The sequence below is a fragment of the Armigeres subalbatus genome, chromosome 2, assembly GCF_024139115.2.
Source record: "Armigeres subalbatus isolate Guangzhou_Male chromosome 2, GZ_Asu_2, whole genome shotgun sequence".
Classification (NCBI taxonomy): Eukaryota; Metazoa; Arthropoda; class Insecta; order Diptera; family Culicidae; genus Armigeres; species Armigeres subalbatus.
The window spans coordinates 330899813-330914744 of record NC_085140.1 but is presented as its reverse complement, the minus strand read 5'-3'; the positions used below and the strand labels follow the sequence as shown (position 1 = coordinate 330914744).

At 41.4% G+C, this 14932-nt stretch overlaps 1 protein-coding gene and 1 non-coding gene across 4 annotated transcripts in view; one reads left to right on the top strand and one right to left on the bottom strand.

Annotated features, from left to right (window-relative positions):
• Window positions 1-5284: 5284 nt before the first annotated feature.
• Window positions 5285-14932, bottom strand: part of LOC134212748 (uncharacterized) — a 50579-nt gene continuing 40931 nt past the window's right edge. For all 3 annotated transcript variants that reach the window (XM_062690869.1, XM_062690868.1, XM_062690867.1), the window contains exons 4-6: window positions 14424-14883; window positions 13832-14239; window positions 5285-6342 (exon numbers count right to left, since the gene is read on the bottom strand). In XM_062690869.1, coding sequence (XP_062546853.1) covers window positions 6315-6342; window positions 13832-14239; window positions 14424-14883 — 896 coding nt within the window. In that variant the 3' untranslated portion in view covers window positions 5285-6314. The remainder of the gene's footprint in view (window positions 6343-13831; window positions 14240-14423; window positions 14884-14932) is intronic.
• Window positions 10246-10368, top strand: LOC134218680 (U6atac minor spliceosomal RNA). Its single transcript, XR_009981441.1, has one exon. It is a non-coding gene; the product is annotated as a U6atac minor spliceosomal RNA (small nuclear RNA).

The window sequence follows — 14932 nt, the reverse complement described above, 5'->3', positions numbered from 1 at the left end:
TACAAAAATGTGAGCCACACTTTTTGGTATTTAGCATTATCCGGTTTGCTCGCAACAGATTGCAATCGACGCGGATTGCGGTCTAGTTGTTAAAAATTAGTTCGATTGGTTATTGCGTTTCAAAGTTATTAAAAAAAACATTGTTTTTTGCCAAGGGTCCCTCCTTGGAAGAAACATTCGAAAAACGATTTTTTTTTTCAAAGATTGCAGCAATGTATTCAAATGACCGCAAATGAATATGATTTGATGGAAAAGAAAAAGTAAAATCTATCCCCCTAAAGTGCTATTTCGATCTATCTTATGTGTTTTTCTTTTTTTTTTTTAATGTACGCGAAAGGCACCACCAACACTAGGTGGATTGATCTGTTTTTTTAGAGGGATGAAGTGGGGTGGGGTTGACAGATGGCCGACCCACTAAGCCCACCCTAGTAGCGGAAGGTTACTTGCGTTACCCTCTCTGCTAATACCCTGGTTCTCCCAGGAACTGCCTCCCAGCATTACTTCTGGGGCATAGGCAGAACTTAATGTACTCGCTCATTCACGCTCACACAAGCACTCATCCGGTATGACGCTTACTTGGATGCTCTCTCTAACATACCCTCCCTCTGACACTCTTTCTGACGTACCATATGAGTTTTTCTTGGATGCTCACCACTGACATACCATGTGAGTCTAATTTGGGTGCTCACTCTTTACGCACCATGTGAGACTAACTTGAATGCTCACCCTATCATCTGATTCATGCTCTAGCGCACCAATTTGAGACTTATTTGGGTGCTCACTCTAGCACACCTTGCCACTCCTTCTGACACACGCTCTGACACACCATGTGGGACTTACTTAGGTTCTCACTGCTGACATGCCAAGCGAGTCTGACTAGGGTGCTCACCTCTAACATATCACGTGAGGCTGACTTGGATGCTCACTCTACTCTCCTCTGCCATGCCTCGAGGAGGTGTCGATAGCGATAGGTACCAACAGTTCTACGCTTCAGCCCTCCTACCTCGGCATATGCAGTCCATGCTAACACCTGTGCGCTTACTCTTCTGCCATGCTTCGTGGAGGCGACTGCGGTTGCCACCCGCTGCGACACTCTTACATCGACATGTACAAACTTCTCATTCACTTCCCCGCGCTCAGCCTGCTTTCGCTTCAACTAACCAATCACAAGTTAGTCATGCTTGTCGACTGCTGCTCGGCGCGCCAGATTCTCTGCAAGCTGCAGGCAATCTGAGTGGTTGCAGTCGAAACTGCGTTCCACTTCTTCACCGCTTGGCACATCCTCTGGATACGGGTTCCGACCGCAAACGTGTAGTGTAGCATAGCTCGTTTTTCGATGTCGAAACGAGGACACACGAAAAGTATGTGCTCAGCAGTTTCATCGACACCTGGGCAGACGGGGCTCTCAGCGTGCCTAAACCTGTGGAGGTACTGCCGGAAGCAGCCACAGGAATTGTGTCAGATGGAAGTGAACTTCCCCATGGGGTCTCCCACCCAGCGCGATATGTTAGGTATCAGCCGGTGGTTCCACCTATCTTTAGAAGAGTTATCCCACTCGCGCTGCCATCTGGCAACCGAAGCCACCCTGATGCGTTCGCAGGCGGTAGGCAGACATCACTCTGAGACACATCAAGCTATGACGACCGGCTTACGGCTTCAGCGTACTTTGGCTTATCAGTTTTCACCAACAAGGCCTCGCCCCTGTCCTTAGCTTTCTTTGCGGGTCTAGGTGCGTTCGACTTTCGCTTTGCCCTACTGACTAGTTGCCAGGGATTTTCGGTCCCTTGTGCTGATGGCACAGGTCGGCTAATACCCTCTTGCGTTTGGTTGGCGCATTTCGCCTTTTACCTTCTCGGGTCGACGCACTTTGGGTTCCTCTGCACCCTGATCTGCTCCGTCCAGACGACGTTTGGCCTTTTTTGGTCGCACGTCGTTTGGCTTTGCGCTGAGCGCCTTTGCCGGATTGCTGCATGAGTCGTTTCGGTATTAAAATTGAATTTGTTTACTTTTTACTGTAGGCCCTTATCAATTGTTAAGCGAGAACTCATGAAAAAAATTAGTCAGCGATACTTCTATTCTCAATCGATTGGGGTCTGTAACTGTAAGCACCGACGAACCGACGTGTCACCTAATTAGCATTGCATTAGCATTAGCATTGAGCAATTCGCACAAATTCGTAGGTGGTACAAGCCAAGACTATTGTATGAGAGTAGCATCACTTTCATCCGTTACCAAAGATATTGATTTGGGATTAATCACTATCTCTTAGATGGAAGCAATGTACCCTCCAATAGTCGAGATCTGTCCTGGCCACGTCCTTGCGAATGCTGAGGAAGGGGAAGGATGGTTAGTTAGTTAGTTTGTTTGTTTGTTTGTTTATTACTGACACGTTACACCAGAGGGGTGCATTTGTGTCAAAAAATAAGTTCTCTTACAATTCTAAAGTTTTTCGTACAATTGTGTTTGGTGCAAATAATTCAATAGGTTTTCAGTTGAAGTTTCTGCATTACCCAGGGCCTCGCGTAAACTATCGCCGATGTTTATTTCACGTCTTTCCTTTTCGTGCTTCTTGCATTCTAAAATAAGGTGCCGAACATCCAGCACGGTTCCGCAGCATTCGCAGATTGGCGGGGGTTCCTTTTTCAGAAGAAACGAGTGAGTGTACCGGGTATGGCCGATTCTCAATCGCGTTAAAACGCGCTGATCCATCGTGATATTGTGGTCTGTCCATCTATAGGTGTCGTTTTTCACTTCTCTTAATTTTGCATCTCTGGATTCGTACCATTCGTAGTCCCAGTGACGACGTATGGCATGCTTCACAACTTTCAGTGAGTCCTCGCTTGGAATGGGTATATTCATAGGATGTTGGCTTCTCGCCTCGTTAGCTAGGCGATCGGCTTCCATGTTTCCAGTGATGCCAGCATGCCCTGGAATCCAGCAAAATCGTACAGCTTTATGTTTTATGACGTTTTCAATATCTTGGATCCACGGGTGTCGGGATCTACCTGCTTTTAAAGCCACCAAGCAACTAGCCGAATCCGTAAGGATCACCACATCTTCAATATTTGGGATCGAAACGGTCATTTTAATGGCGTATGCTTCCGCAGAGAAAACGCTGCACTCTTTCGGAAGGCTATACGTCCTTGTGAACCCAGTGTTGTATAATGCGGCTCCTACGGCATCTTCACTCTTGGAACCGTCAGTGTATATAATTGTCGAGTGGTGGAACCTGGAAGCTAGTAGCTGTTGAACAACTGGTCGTACTTTCTCCGGGGGGTCACCTGCCCGAACAGTTTTCTTCACATCCCACACAATCGTCGGTTTTCATGAATTCCACTCATGATCACCATACCTAGTAAGGCGACTAATTACGGGGAGCGCTGTATCCGTCAATTCAGTCAAACGATCGAATATTCGTCGAACTATAGGAAGGGTATCGTTATTTCGGTTTTTAGCTTGTATTTTGTTGTAAGTGGGAGCAAGTGTTTGTAATGTTCCTGGACCTCCTAAGCTCACCAGGCCGATCCCGTAGGTAAGTTTCGAGGTCACTAAGGCGGAGCCGACCTGCAGCAAAGTCGTTCGATTGCCACGCAGAAGCTTGGCGCCGATTATTTGCAGAATCCGTAGTCGAGACTCGCATGATTTCTTCATCATCTGGCAATGTGGCTTGAAGGTCAGCGTTCGATCCAAGGTTACGCCCAGGATCCTCAGTCTGTTTGTCCTTGGTATGGCTTTCCGGTCAATGGTGATATTCTGCGCTGGTTCACGACGCGCATTCGGGCTGCAGTAGAATATTTGAGACCTCGTTGCTGACACCGCGAATCCGGCACTCTTGGTCCATTTGTCGAGCAGCCTTGGCGGCAGCCTGCAGTTTACGTTGCAGTCCTTCGGTTTTTTGTCTACGTACAACGAGAAGAATGTCGTCCGCATACAGGAGAATGTCAACTCCGCTCGGCAGTATTCGGTAGATGGGTTGCATCGCAACGAGAAATAGCGTTACGGAGAGAACTGATCCCTGCGGCACTCCGTTTTCCAGTTGGTGCTCACGAGACAGATGTCCTCCCACGGACACTTGGAACGTTCGCTCCGAAAGAAAGCTTCGCAGCATGTTCATCATCCGACCACGTATCCGCCATGACTTAAGAGTACGCAGTATGCCATGCCGCCAGGTGGTATCATATGCCTTTGACAGGTCCAGCGAGGCTATCAGGCAGTGCTCGTCAACGGTTGGTAGTGATCTCTCCAGTTCGGCAAAGTAGGTATCGGTGCCAAGGCCTGAGCGGAAAGCGTGTTGGCGCTTATCAAGCCGTCCAGCCGATTCCAGCTCAGTTATCAGTCGGCGGTTGATTATTCGCTATGGTTAGTTGGACATCTACTTAAGAAAGATGCAGAGAACTTCACGACCTCTCATAGATGCCACAGGAGGTTTTGGGATTGTGTGGAAAGTTTTGACAATAGGAATCGTTTTGGTAGAACGTGATATACAGAAAGAACTACTATAGAAATTCAAAGTAGGAAAGGGATGAGCCTTAATTAACCCACGACCTCCTGCTTATAAGGCAGAAGCGGTAGCCACTAGACCACCGAGCTCGTATACGAACCGACGTGTCACCTAATGGAAAATAATTCAAATTTGCTGCCCACGACGCCATGATGAAAAATCATTGAACACTACGCGATGTTTTCGTTGCTCAGCCACCAACCTACGTATATTAACATTGCAGCGGAGTTTTGTCTCAGCTCATTTGACAGGAGCGATCGCCCGCAAAAGGGAATGCCGTTAAAAAGTGTGAGACAATCAGAGAGCGCCAGTGACACGTCGGTTCGTCGGTGCTGTAAGTACACCCAGTTCTATTTTTACACGGGTGGGTTTTTTAGTTGATTACAACCTTCAGCGTTAATGAAACTATGAGTTAACCCCATGAAAAAATTCACAAAAAATGAAAGAAAAAATATTGGGTGTAAGCAAGCCGTGTGGTGGAATAATTTTGGTTTTATTTATGAAGATTTATAACGATAAATGTTCTCAACCGCAGCATATTAGGCCAGGGTTCGAGCTATACACCCTGGATTCAGTTGAAATCATTAAAATGTGATATCACAAAGAACTAAACATTCGTTTCCCTTTTTATAAATTTTCTTTATTTATATGATGAATTTACCTTATCTTCGTAAACTACCCCCATCAGTTGTTGTTGAGTAACTTTCATAATACTAGAACATTTCCCTAGATTTTATATACACTATAATCATAGTGTCACTATCGCATCAGTTTATTTGTTTGTTTGTTTTTTTATATGACTAGTTCTGTTTTTGCTGGGGGTTACAAAAGAATGCAGGTTAAGGAAAAATTAATACTATTAATAATAGATTTTATTCACTATTTTTATATGCGATTTTTTTACTATATAGTACATATTTGAAAAATTGATTATCCTTTTTCTACAACTATCGGTTCAACCCTTAGTTTTGTTTCGTTTTCTTTAGTGTTTAGCTCGGCATGACGGTTTTAAAACGTCGTAGTAGTTTAGTAGTTTTGTGAAGTGTTTCAAAATGTTTAGGTTCAATTTCGCGTTCGGAGAATTTCAGATTTTCAATTTCGGAAATTTTCAGAAAATCTAGAACGAAATCCCGAACTGGTCTTATGCAAGTGGTACAGAGCAAAAAGTTCGAGTTTTTATTCCCTAGTAAGCTTTTTCAGCGCATGGTTTGTACTTTAAAGTTGTTAAAGATAACTCGAAGTTCGCGATTCTGGATTTTAGCTTCCATTTTGTTTTTAAATAGAACCTAAATGCCTTTCAGCTTGGTCATGGTTTGAAAGTGTAGGTATTATAAATGAATAGTTCCTGGAAATCTATGTTTTCTAAACCGAATTTAAAGTGTTCGCTACATACTAACTTATCTAAAAGTTCTAGGTAAGTACCATAAGAGGAATAACAAACATGTGCTAAAACTTACCTATGCAGGGCACTACCACTGCTACAATTGTTCTTAAAATAAATCTTCTCTAAGTTAAAGCCATTGCATATCATTCAAGATTTCCCAAAGCCATTTCCGTGATTTCATCTCAAATCTAAAACAAAAAGTTGCTATCGGACAATGTGTAAAACAGTTCAATGTAGTGATTCTATTGCAATTTAGTCCTAAAAGTTCGGCAAAAAGTCAGTGTTTTTTTTTCAACCTTCCAAAAGTTTGGGCTACTTGAAGTTTGTGCAGGTGTTCCTAAAATAGGTGTTCTTGCTTTATATTTATATGTTTGTCTTTGTTCATAATTTTAGTTTGGTTTGTCTAGACCACTCGGTATCAATTTAATTTCATAGACGGGTCGTTCTATTGTAGCAGCTAAAGGAAGAAAAGAACATGAATGAAACAAGAAAAGAAGAAAACGAGAAAATGTTCGATTTACTAACTAGTTCAAATGTTGTTGGGCGACTCAGTGGGACACACACCACGATGAATAGCGATCGGAAACAAAAAGTTGGCAGGAAATGCACAAGCAACTACGGTTATGGATTGGTTATGCTTGACAAGAGATACGTTAGAATTGTTTGCTACGTAGGACTAGATTTGGAAACAAATGTTGGAACAAATTCTACCTACTGAGTTTGAGGATATGGAAGTTTAATACGACACATTAAATAGAGATTATTTCGGTCATATTTTCATTTATTTCGATGAAAAGTTCGGAGTAGTTATACAAAACAAAGTGTTCAGGACCTTAACTATACGATCGACTATCTCGATCTGTTTCAGTCTATTTATTCTAACTAGTTTGGGTTGGTTTCAGGAATTTATATTGGAAAACGTACCTCTTATTATTTGCAGCTGATGTAAATAGGTTACAGATTTTATTGAAATAGAATTAAAGGCATGCAGAATGTATTGGAATACGTATGTTCGAAGATCAATTGAAAATTCGACTATTTTGACTAGATGAAACCGTTTGTTCATTTTGTAACGATGCTACTTGATGATAAAATCCGTTGATGCTACTACCAAATGGATTTATTGTACGAATCGAGGGTGCTTCTGCTTCAACATAGTAATCACAGTCTATTATTATCAGAAACTTTAATATTAACATTTAGTATGGTCCAATAATTTTGAAGCGTGTTATAAATCGGATTGGCAGAATTTTAACTACTTTACTAATAACCTCTTCCTTGCTTGCGTTTAAAAAATTGGATTTTGACTAGTCTGATAATGGTTTAATATCGGTTTCGTAGTCGTTATGATGTGATACAGACCCAATCAGACTTCATGATTTGGTGTTCTAGTAATCGAGCATTGTATAGAATGACAAATATAAAAATGCCAGTCTCAGGGATGGGAAAGATCTTATTTTCAAAAAATCGCGGATGATCAAAACTCACACGCGATCTTACTTTTAAATTATCAATTGATAAAGACTCTTCAACATGTAGGAATCTTTTAATTTATAATGTTCTGAAAAACTCCGATGTGAATATGTACATTATGTGGAAGTTTTTGATTTGAAAAATGTATTGGAGGTAATCGCTTTCATTCGTCTGATTTGGGAATCTCGGGCTCATTCAGTAGCCACTGAGTTGCGAAGGCCGACGGAGGTCCTAAGTGGGGGACTCTAACCAAACCTACATGTTAGGGGCGGCCCAAAACAACGTCTAACCCGTAGCGTGCGGCTGAACAAGAAATGCGGTGTCACGTCAGCTATTCCTAAGATGGCAGCCCCATCACGTGGCCAGGTATCGCAGCTCTGGTAAGGCGGCGAAAAACCAACAATCAACATCGGAAAATCAAAAATACAGGATTGAACAATCAGCAAATGATACGGCAATGTTTAACTGATTGGAAACTCGATACTTGGAACGTTAGGAATCCGCCTTGCCCGAGAGCTGCAAAAGATGAGGGGGAGGTTCCAGCACTTCAGGGGGACCGGAAGTTAAGAGTTCTTTCGCACAGTCATTGGAAAGGAGAGCCTCCGCGCCACTACCAATGATAACTTGACTCGACTTCAGTCAAATACGAGAGACGGCCTTACTGTTGAGATAGAACTACGTATTTGTCAAAGGTACAATCAAGTGGTGGAATTAGATGGAATTGTACGAACTCGTCTTATGACAAGTGCATATTGTCGTACTGGTGGTGACTTACGTGAACCAGCATGTAGAAGGTGCTCCAGAGCTCCAGAGCAATTAATATGCAAAATACTTCAGGAATAACATGCTTAGGTATTTTAATACGAAACGAATAATAATTGGGTGTGCGCCGGTCCGAAATTCGGCGGTGGCGGCGTTTTTCAGAATTTTAGTCGGCGGCGGCGTGAATCGGCGTGGCGATTTTTGTAATGTTTCTTCAAGATTTTCTTTTGCTTATTTTTCGGGATATTTTCCATTAACGGAAGAATCTTTTATCACCCATATTCTTGTTTACGTACGAACGTGCTTCCGAACGAAAGTTGAAGCGCATTCCCGTTTACGCCAGCAAAATCAAATGGAGAAACGGTTCGAACGAATCGCATTCGTTCGAAAGTATCGTTCGTCCGTAAACAAGAATAAGGGTGTATATTTCGCCTAAAAATCTGATGAACATCTCTAGAAAATTCTTTAAGTTTTCCAAAATATTCATTTGGAATTTACAAACAAAATTCTTCAGAATTTTCACGTGAAATTGTTCCGAATTTCTACAGAAAAAGTTTCGGAATATCCACGGAACGTTCCTGTTGAGTATTTTTCAATATTTACATAGACAATTCTTTATAATTGTATTTAGAAGAGTGCGGAAATCGTACGTACTTTGGACTCCGCAAGACGCTCCGATCGAATAGAGTTCGCCGCCGTACCAAACTGACAATCTACAAAACGCTAATTAGACCGGTAGTCCTCTACGGACACGAGACCTGGACGATGCTCGTGGAGGACCAACGCGCACTTGAGTTTTCGAAAGGAAAGTGCTGCGTACCATCTATGGTGGGGTGCAGATGGCGGACGGTACGTGGAGGAGGCGAATGAACCACGAATTGCATCAGCTGTTGGGAGAACCATCCATCGTTCACACCGCGAAAATCGGACGACTGCGATGGGCCGGGCACGTAGCCAGAATGTCGGACAGTAACCCGGTGAAAATGGTTCTCGACAACGATCCGACGGGCACAAGAAGGCGAGGTGCGCAGCGGGCAAGGTGGATCGATCAGGTGGAAGATGACTTGCGGACCCTCCGTAGACTGCGTGGTTGGCGACGTGTAGCCATGGACCGAGCTGAATGGAGAAGACTCTTATATACCGCACAGGCCACTTCGGCCTTAGTCTGAATAAATAATAATAATAAGAGTGCGGCTCGTAGAATGGGTGTTTTAATGTTGGATTGTTCAGCCTAGAATCATTAAGACGGCTAGTTTGGCATAGAATAGTATAGAGAGGGGTTTTCGAGGGAAATTATTTGGTATTTTCATGAGAAATTCCGAGAATTTCTGAGGAAGATTGTTCAAACTGTAGAATTCAATGGAAAATTGCTCAGATTTTTAAGGATTTTTATAGATTTCTTCGAGAAATTCTTGGTGCAGGAAACGTTCGATAACTGCAAGTAATTTAACTGCAATTCAATTACACTTCTGTTGCAGCTGACGTCGACTGACAACCGTTTGACGTCTAGAATGCGTTACAGTTATCGAATGGTATTCGCTAACTGAAACGTAAACATGTTGCAGATATCTAACAACTAGTGTATTGTCCATAAGAAATTCTGGGGAAATTCCATTGCCTAAAAAAGCAAAATACGGCCCAAACTTGTAATTTTGGCGAAAAACTCGTTTTCCCTAACAGGTCGTTTGGCCGAATATGTCATCAGCCCGAAAATTCCGTATGGCCGAAATGGTCGTTTGACAGAATGGTCCGTTTGGCCGTCTTACTACCAAATGTCAATTACTGAATGGATAATATGGTCAAAAATATCCACCCGTTTGACCAAATGACATTTTCGGTGAAATAACCTTTTCGTCAGATGTCCATTGAACGAATTTTTTTAACCTCTTCTTATTAAGTCGATACTGGCCTTTAAGTCAAAAGTAATCTAACCACATCTTACTAAGCCGAATTGAACGCACATCCGAAACTGTTATCAGGTCGAATTTTCTGAAAATATAGCCGAAAAGGACATCAAGCCGAACTGGTAATTTGGCCGTTAAAAACCGTTAGAGCGAATAGAACATTCGACTGAAAATGCCGTTTGGTAGGAATGGCCATTTGACAGAAAGAATTATTTGATGCTGTGTCTTTTGAAAGGAGAGGAGGTTAGCACTCCCCTTGACAAGGATGGAATTATTTGACACGAAAATGTCATTTGTGCAAAACAACCCTTTCGGCCAAAATGCATTTTTTGACACATTATCTAATCGGCTATACAACTTTTTGACCAAATGATCGATTAAGCCGAACGACACTTTTCGCAGAAAATGCCATTAGCATTAGCATTGTTACGGTGTAATTCGTAGATTGGACACTAGTGATACTCATGTTTTAATTTTGAGATCCTTATCTAGAATGCTATCAGAAATCAAGAAGGGGAGTGGTCCTTGATTCCAGTCTTAAACAAAAATAACAAAAGCATGAGGATTACTACTCCTGGCCACGCCCATCTTCACCGTAACTAGGGAGAGGAAGGAAGTGTTGATGTAGTACTTACTTAACGAGAGGCCACCGACTTAGAGACACCCTCATAAGTACCACGGAGTTGGATAATGAGGAAGGTATTCGTTGGGTCAGGATTTGCCTGTAGCTGGCAATGTAACCGTGGTAGATCTTACCCCGTAACACACCACGTAAAGGTGTCTACCCAGCATTACGGGTAAACTTTTCGCAAAAAATGCCATTTGGCCGAAATGGTTGTTTTTTTAAAAGACATTTTTTGACGAAATGGCTCTTTCTGTCAAATGACCATTCTTACCAAATTGCATTTTTGGTCAAATGATCTAATTGGTCAAACGACTTTTTCAGCCGAATGGCACTTTTAGTCAAATGACCTGTTAGTAGGGATGAATCGATACAAGTAACCCGGTCAACACAAGATCGTATATGATTCCACATAACATGCTAAAATGGAGGCCATATAGGTACTTCCCCATGCAATATGTACGTATATCGCCTCCACTTTAGCATCTTACGTTGCATCATATACGATTTTGTGTTGACTGTGTTGACTCGATACTTTTGATTCGATACCAAGTACTTTTGGAATCGATACTTTAATATCCGATACCAAGTAAGTATCGAATTGAAGTACTTAAACCTAATAAATCTTAATAGAAACATTCGTATTTTCTTCGAAATAATCATCTAAATTTTAGTAACACTTATTTGTGATAATTACAGTGTATTATTAGTGAAATTCACAAAAGTGAACTTAGCTTTGTTTTATAGATTTATTATGATTTACTCAAAATTTAGGACCGTAAATGTGACCTATTCACAATTCTAAAGTGACCAGACGTCTCGTATTATGTGGGAAAGTTCCGAATTCAGTTTAGTTGTCCCGCATTGCAGGCGTGTCGGAAAACGTCCCGCATTCCATGATGAATCTAAGAATTCGAGAGACTATGGAATCCGTAGAAAATCCTAGGAATCAGTGAAAATCTTTTGAATCTAAAAGCATTTGAATAACCTTAAGAGTCTGGATAATGTGGAAATATTGAAAATTAATTTGTACGGAATGAAAAATATGTCAAAATATTCTGAAAACATTGGTTATAATTTTTGCTATTTTAACTACTAATGGTACATGTTTTATAACAACCTCTGTTATAAAAAATTGCCGTTAAACAAACTTATTTAATACAAGAATACGGCTCCGTTATGCTCAAAACTTTTGAGCCCTTCAAATAAAATACTGTTGTAAATATGTTTTTTTATTTTTAAAACATATTTAGCGTATAATAGTGTATGAAAACAATGAACTGATGCCTTAGTATCATATTAGCCATAAAAATAATGTTCGTTGATCAGATGGGCCCTAAAAAATAATTTGGTAAACCGTACATAACTTTTGATAGAAAAAACATACACCTGATACATTATTGGCCAAAATGCACAATATAAGCTTTCTATCGATGTAATAATATTCAAAATCGGTTGTTGTGAACCATGCGGAAAAATAGTTTTCAAAAATAAATACAAGATGGCGGCCGAATTCAATATGGCTACCTCATTTTTTATTATTGCAAATTGTGGATATACTCTTCCTCTTTCCAATGATAAGCTGATCTCTTAGATTGGGTGAGAAATGTTGGAGTTATGACAGTTTTGGTGAATCAAGAACTGACAAAAATCGAGGGGTCCATAAAAGTGATTTCAAGGGGTCCATCTTTCTGATGAATTTAACTTGGATCCTTAATATACTCGCCGAATGCTTTCGAATGAACATAAATTCAGGCATTTTTAAGAACCTCGTGCAAATAGTGGCCCGATCTCAGCGAGAATTACTCAATATAATCTCGAGATAAGTGAATTAAAGTATTAAAGAATAAATAGTAATGAAATAAGCTTGAGAGTAACAAAACGATCATTTTTGAATATTACTTCAAGTATATGAGTACTCATATGATACGAGTAGGTATCGATACTTTTCATTTGATATTTAGTGTTATCGATACTTTTATACGATACTACTTTGAAGTAAAAGTATCGATACCTCAGTGGTATCGTTTCATCCCTACCTGTTAGGGCAAAACAATTTTTTTGGTCAAATTTTCAGTTCGGCCGAATTTTCCTTTATGCTGTATGTCGCTTTCGACCAAACTACATTTGCAGCTAAACCATTGTCGACCTGATAACAGTCAGTCGGCTGAATGGAATTTGGCTGGATGACGTTTGGCTTGATGGCCAGTATCGACTTAAAAAGTAGAGGTTACGGAATTTCTTTAATGATCATTTTTCAAAATGGCCATTTAACCAAACGAGTGGCCAGTTTTGACCACAATGATCCGTTCAGTAATTGACATTTGGTCGTATGCCAAAATGGTACGAATGGCCATGATCCGATTTTTCCGGCGAAATTTAAAACATTCTTCCGGTAATGTCTTGAAAATAACCAAAATGGGCTGTAGCCGAACGAAACTTTTGGCAAAATGTCATTTCGGCCAATTGAGCTATTCGGCAACCGATTTTTTCAGCGAAATGAACTGTTCGACCAAATGACGAAGGCCAAATAACTTTAAGCTAGATAGTCTTTTACCAAATGGTCTATTTGGTCAAGCGACATATTCGACCAAACAACTTGTAGTCTTCGGTCATATGTCTTTCTGCCGAACAATCCTTTCCGGTACAAACGAGAAATTCTTTGGATTTCTCCGATTTCCTTCAAAATTTCCGCATGAGTTTTTTCTATTCTATTCATTTTTGGTATTACTATTTGGTATTTTACGTCTTATGCAAGGCAAGTTTATATTAGAGTAAGAAATCAACAATGGAATTGAGTATTATTGAATTATTTTCTCCTCCCAGGCCGAAGTCGTTGGGATTCTTCACCCATGACAAAAAGTACCGCGATCAGCTGTACCTAATTCATTTTTCTTTCTGACAAATTGCCGAACTCGTCAAGTTTTTTAACGTTATTCTGCAACCTGCACCATCTTGGGTGGTACATGACAAGATCGATTGGTAGTAGCATCTTTCGGGTGAGGCGATCATTCAATACGTATTATATGAAAACAAGAGATGACATTGTACAAAGAGAAAAATGGTTACATTGGGAGCAACAGATACAAAGGTGGCACACACGCATCACGACACCGAAAGAAAACTGCTAATAGTACTCATAGGCATTTTTCCGCAAGAGTTGCATATAGATGTCACTACCATACCTTTCTAGTAGTCTTCGTTTCAGTTCTGGAGGGTACGTCACGTAGATGTAATGCTCGCTTTGGCCCAGTTCGCTGAACTCTCCGGCCATGGTTGCACCGGCGATGGGCGCCCCATCGGATACGACAGCGTTCGATGCACTGCCGGTGGCATAGCCGTAGCCACCCTCATCTCCGTACGGCACCTGTGTGGCATGGATCTGCGGAGTATGCTGTAGATCCGTTCCGCTCGAAACGCCCACCGGCGTCACGTTCATGTTTGACATCTGGCTCAAACTATTCAGACTGGTAGCCGAATGTCCGCCATCCGCCAAATGGTAGAGGCTGGCCTGCGGCTGCAGATAGTGCCGCCCATGTGTTGGACTCGGATGAGCCGTTATCTGGTTACTTGTCATTGGACTATGGTCTTCGCTGTTTGTTTTAAGTCACATCAACACAAACACATAGAACATAACACACAAGTGAGAAATGTACCAATTGTGGAATAAAAGACATGAAAAGAAAAACGTTCAAATACTATCAAAACAATTCCAAAGATCATAGTTGAAGTTAAAATTTGATCATTCTCAGCAACTGGACTTACTACAATACTTACTCAAACAGTATCCAGATTATGTAGTAGCAGAGACATACGCCCAACGATAGAACCATCACTAGGACGAATACTAGTCCCCAGGGAAATGGTCTCTGATCCAGAGGGCCATCTTCCCAGTATCGCTCACACGTCAGGTACCAACAGACGGCACGATTCATCTCTTCCTCCATGCTCTTAAAGTCCTCTAAGGATAGCTGAACCAGCAGCCCAACAATACAGTCTCGAACCAGAATTTCACAACGCGTCTTTAGCTGATCCAACTCTTCCGTTTTGCAGTTGGCTTTCATTCGTTGCATCTCCGATAGCTTCTGCTGCTTTCGATCTACCGGAGGTAGCGAAGAATCAACCAGATTCTGGTCACACTGTGACGTCGCATTGCTATCGTTGTCAGTCTCCTCATCCTCATCGTCATCGTCCTCATCTTCATCGTCTTCGTCATCAACCTCAATCTCGTGATCATCTGAAAAAAAGAAATGCAACAATGGCCTCCGAAAGATACCGGTCACATT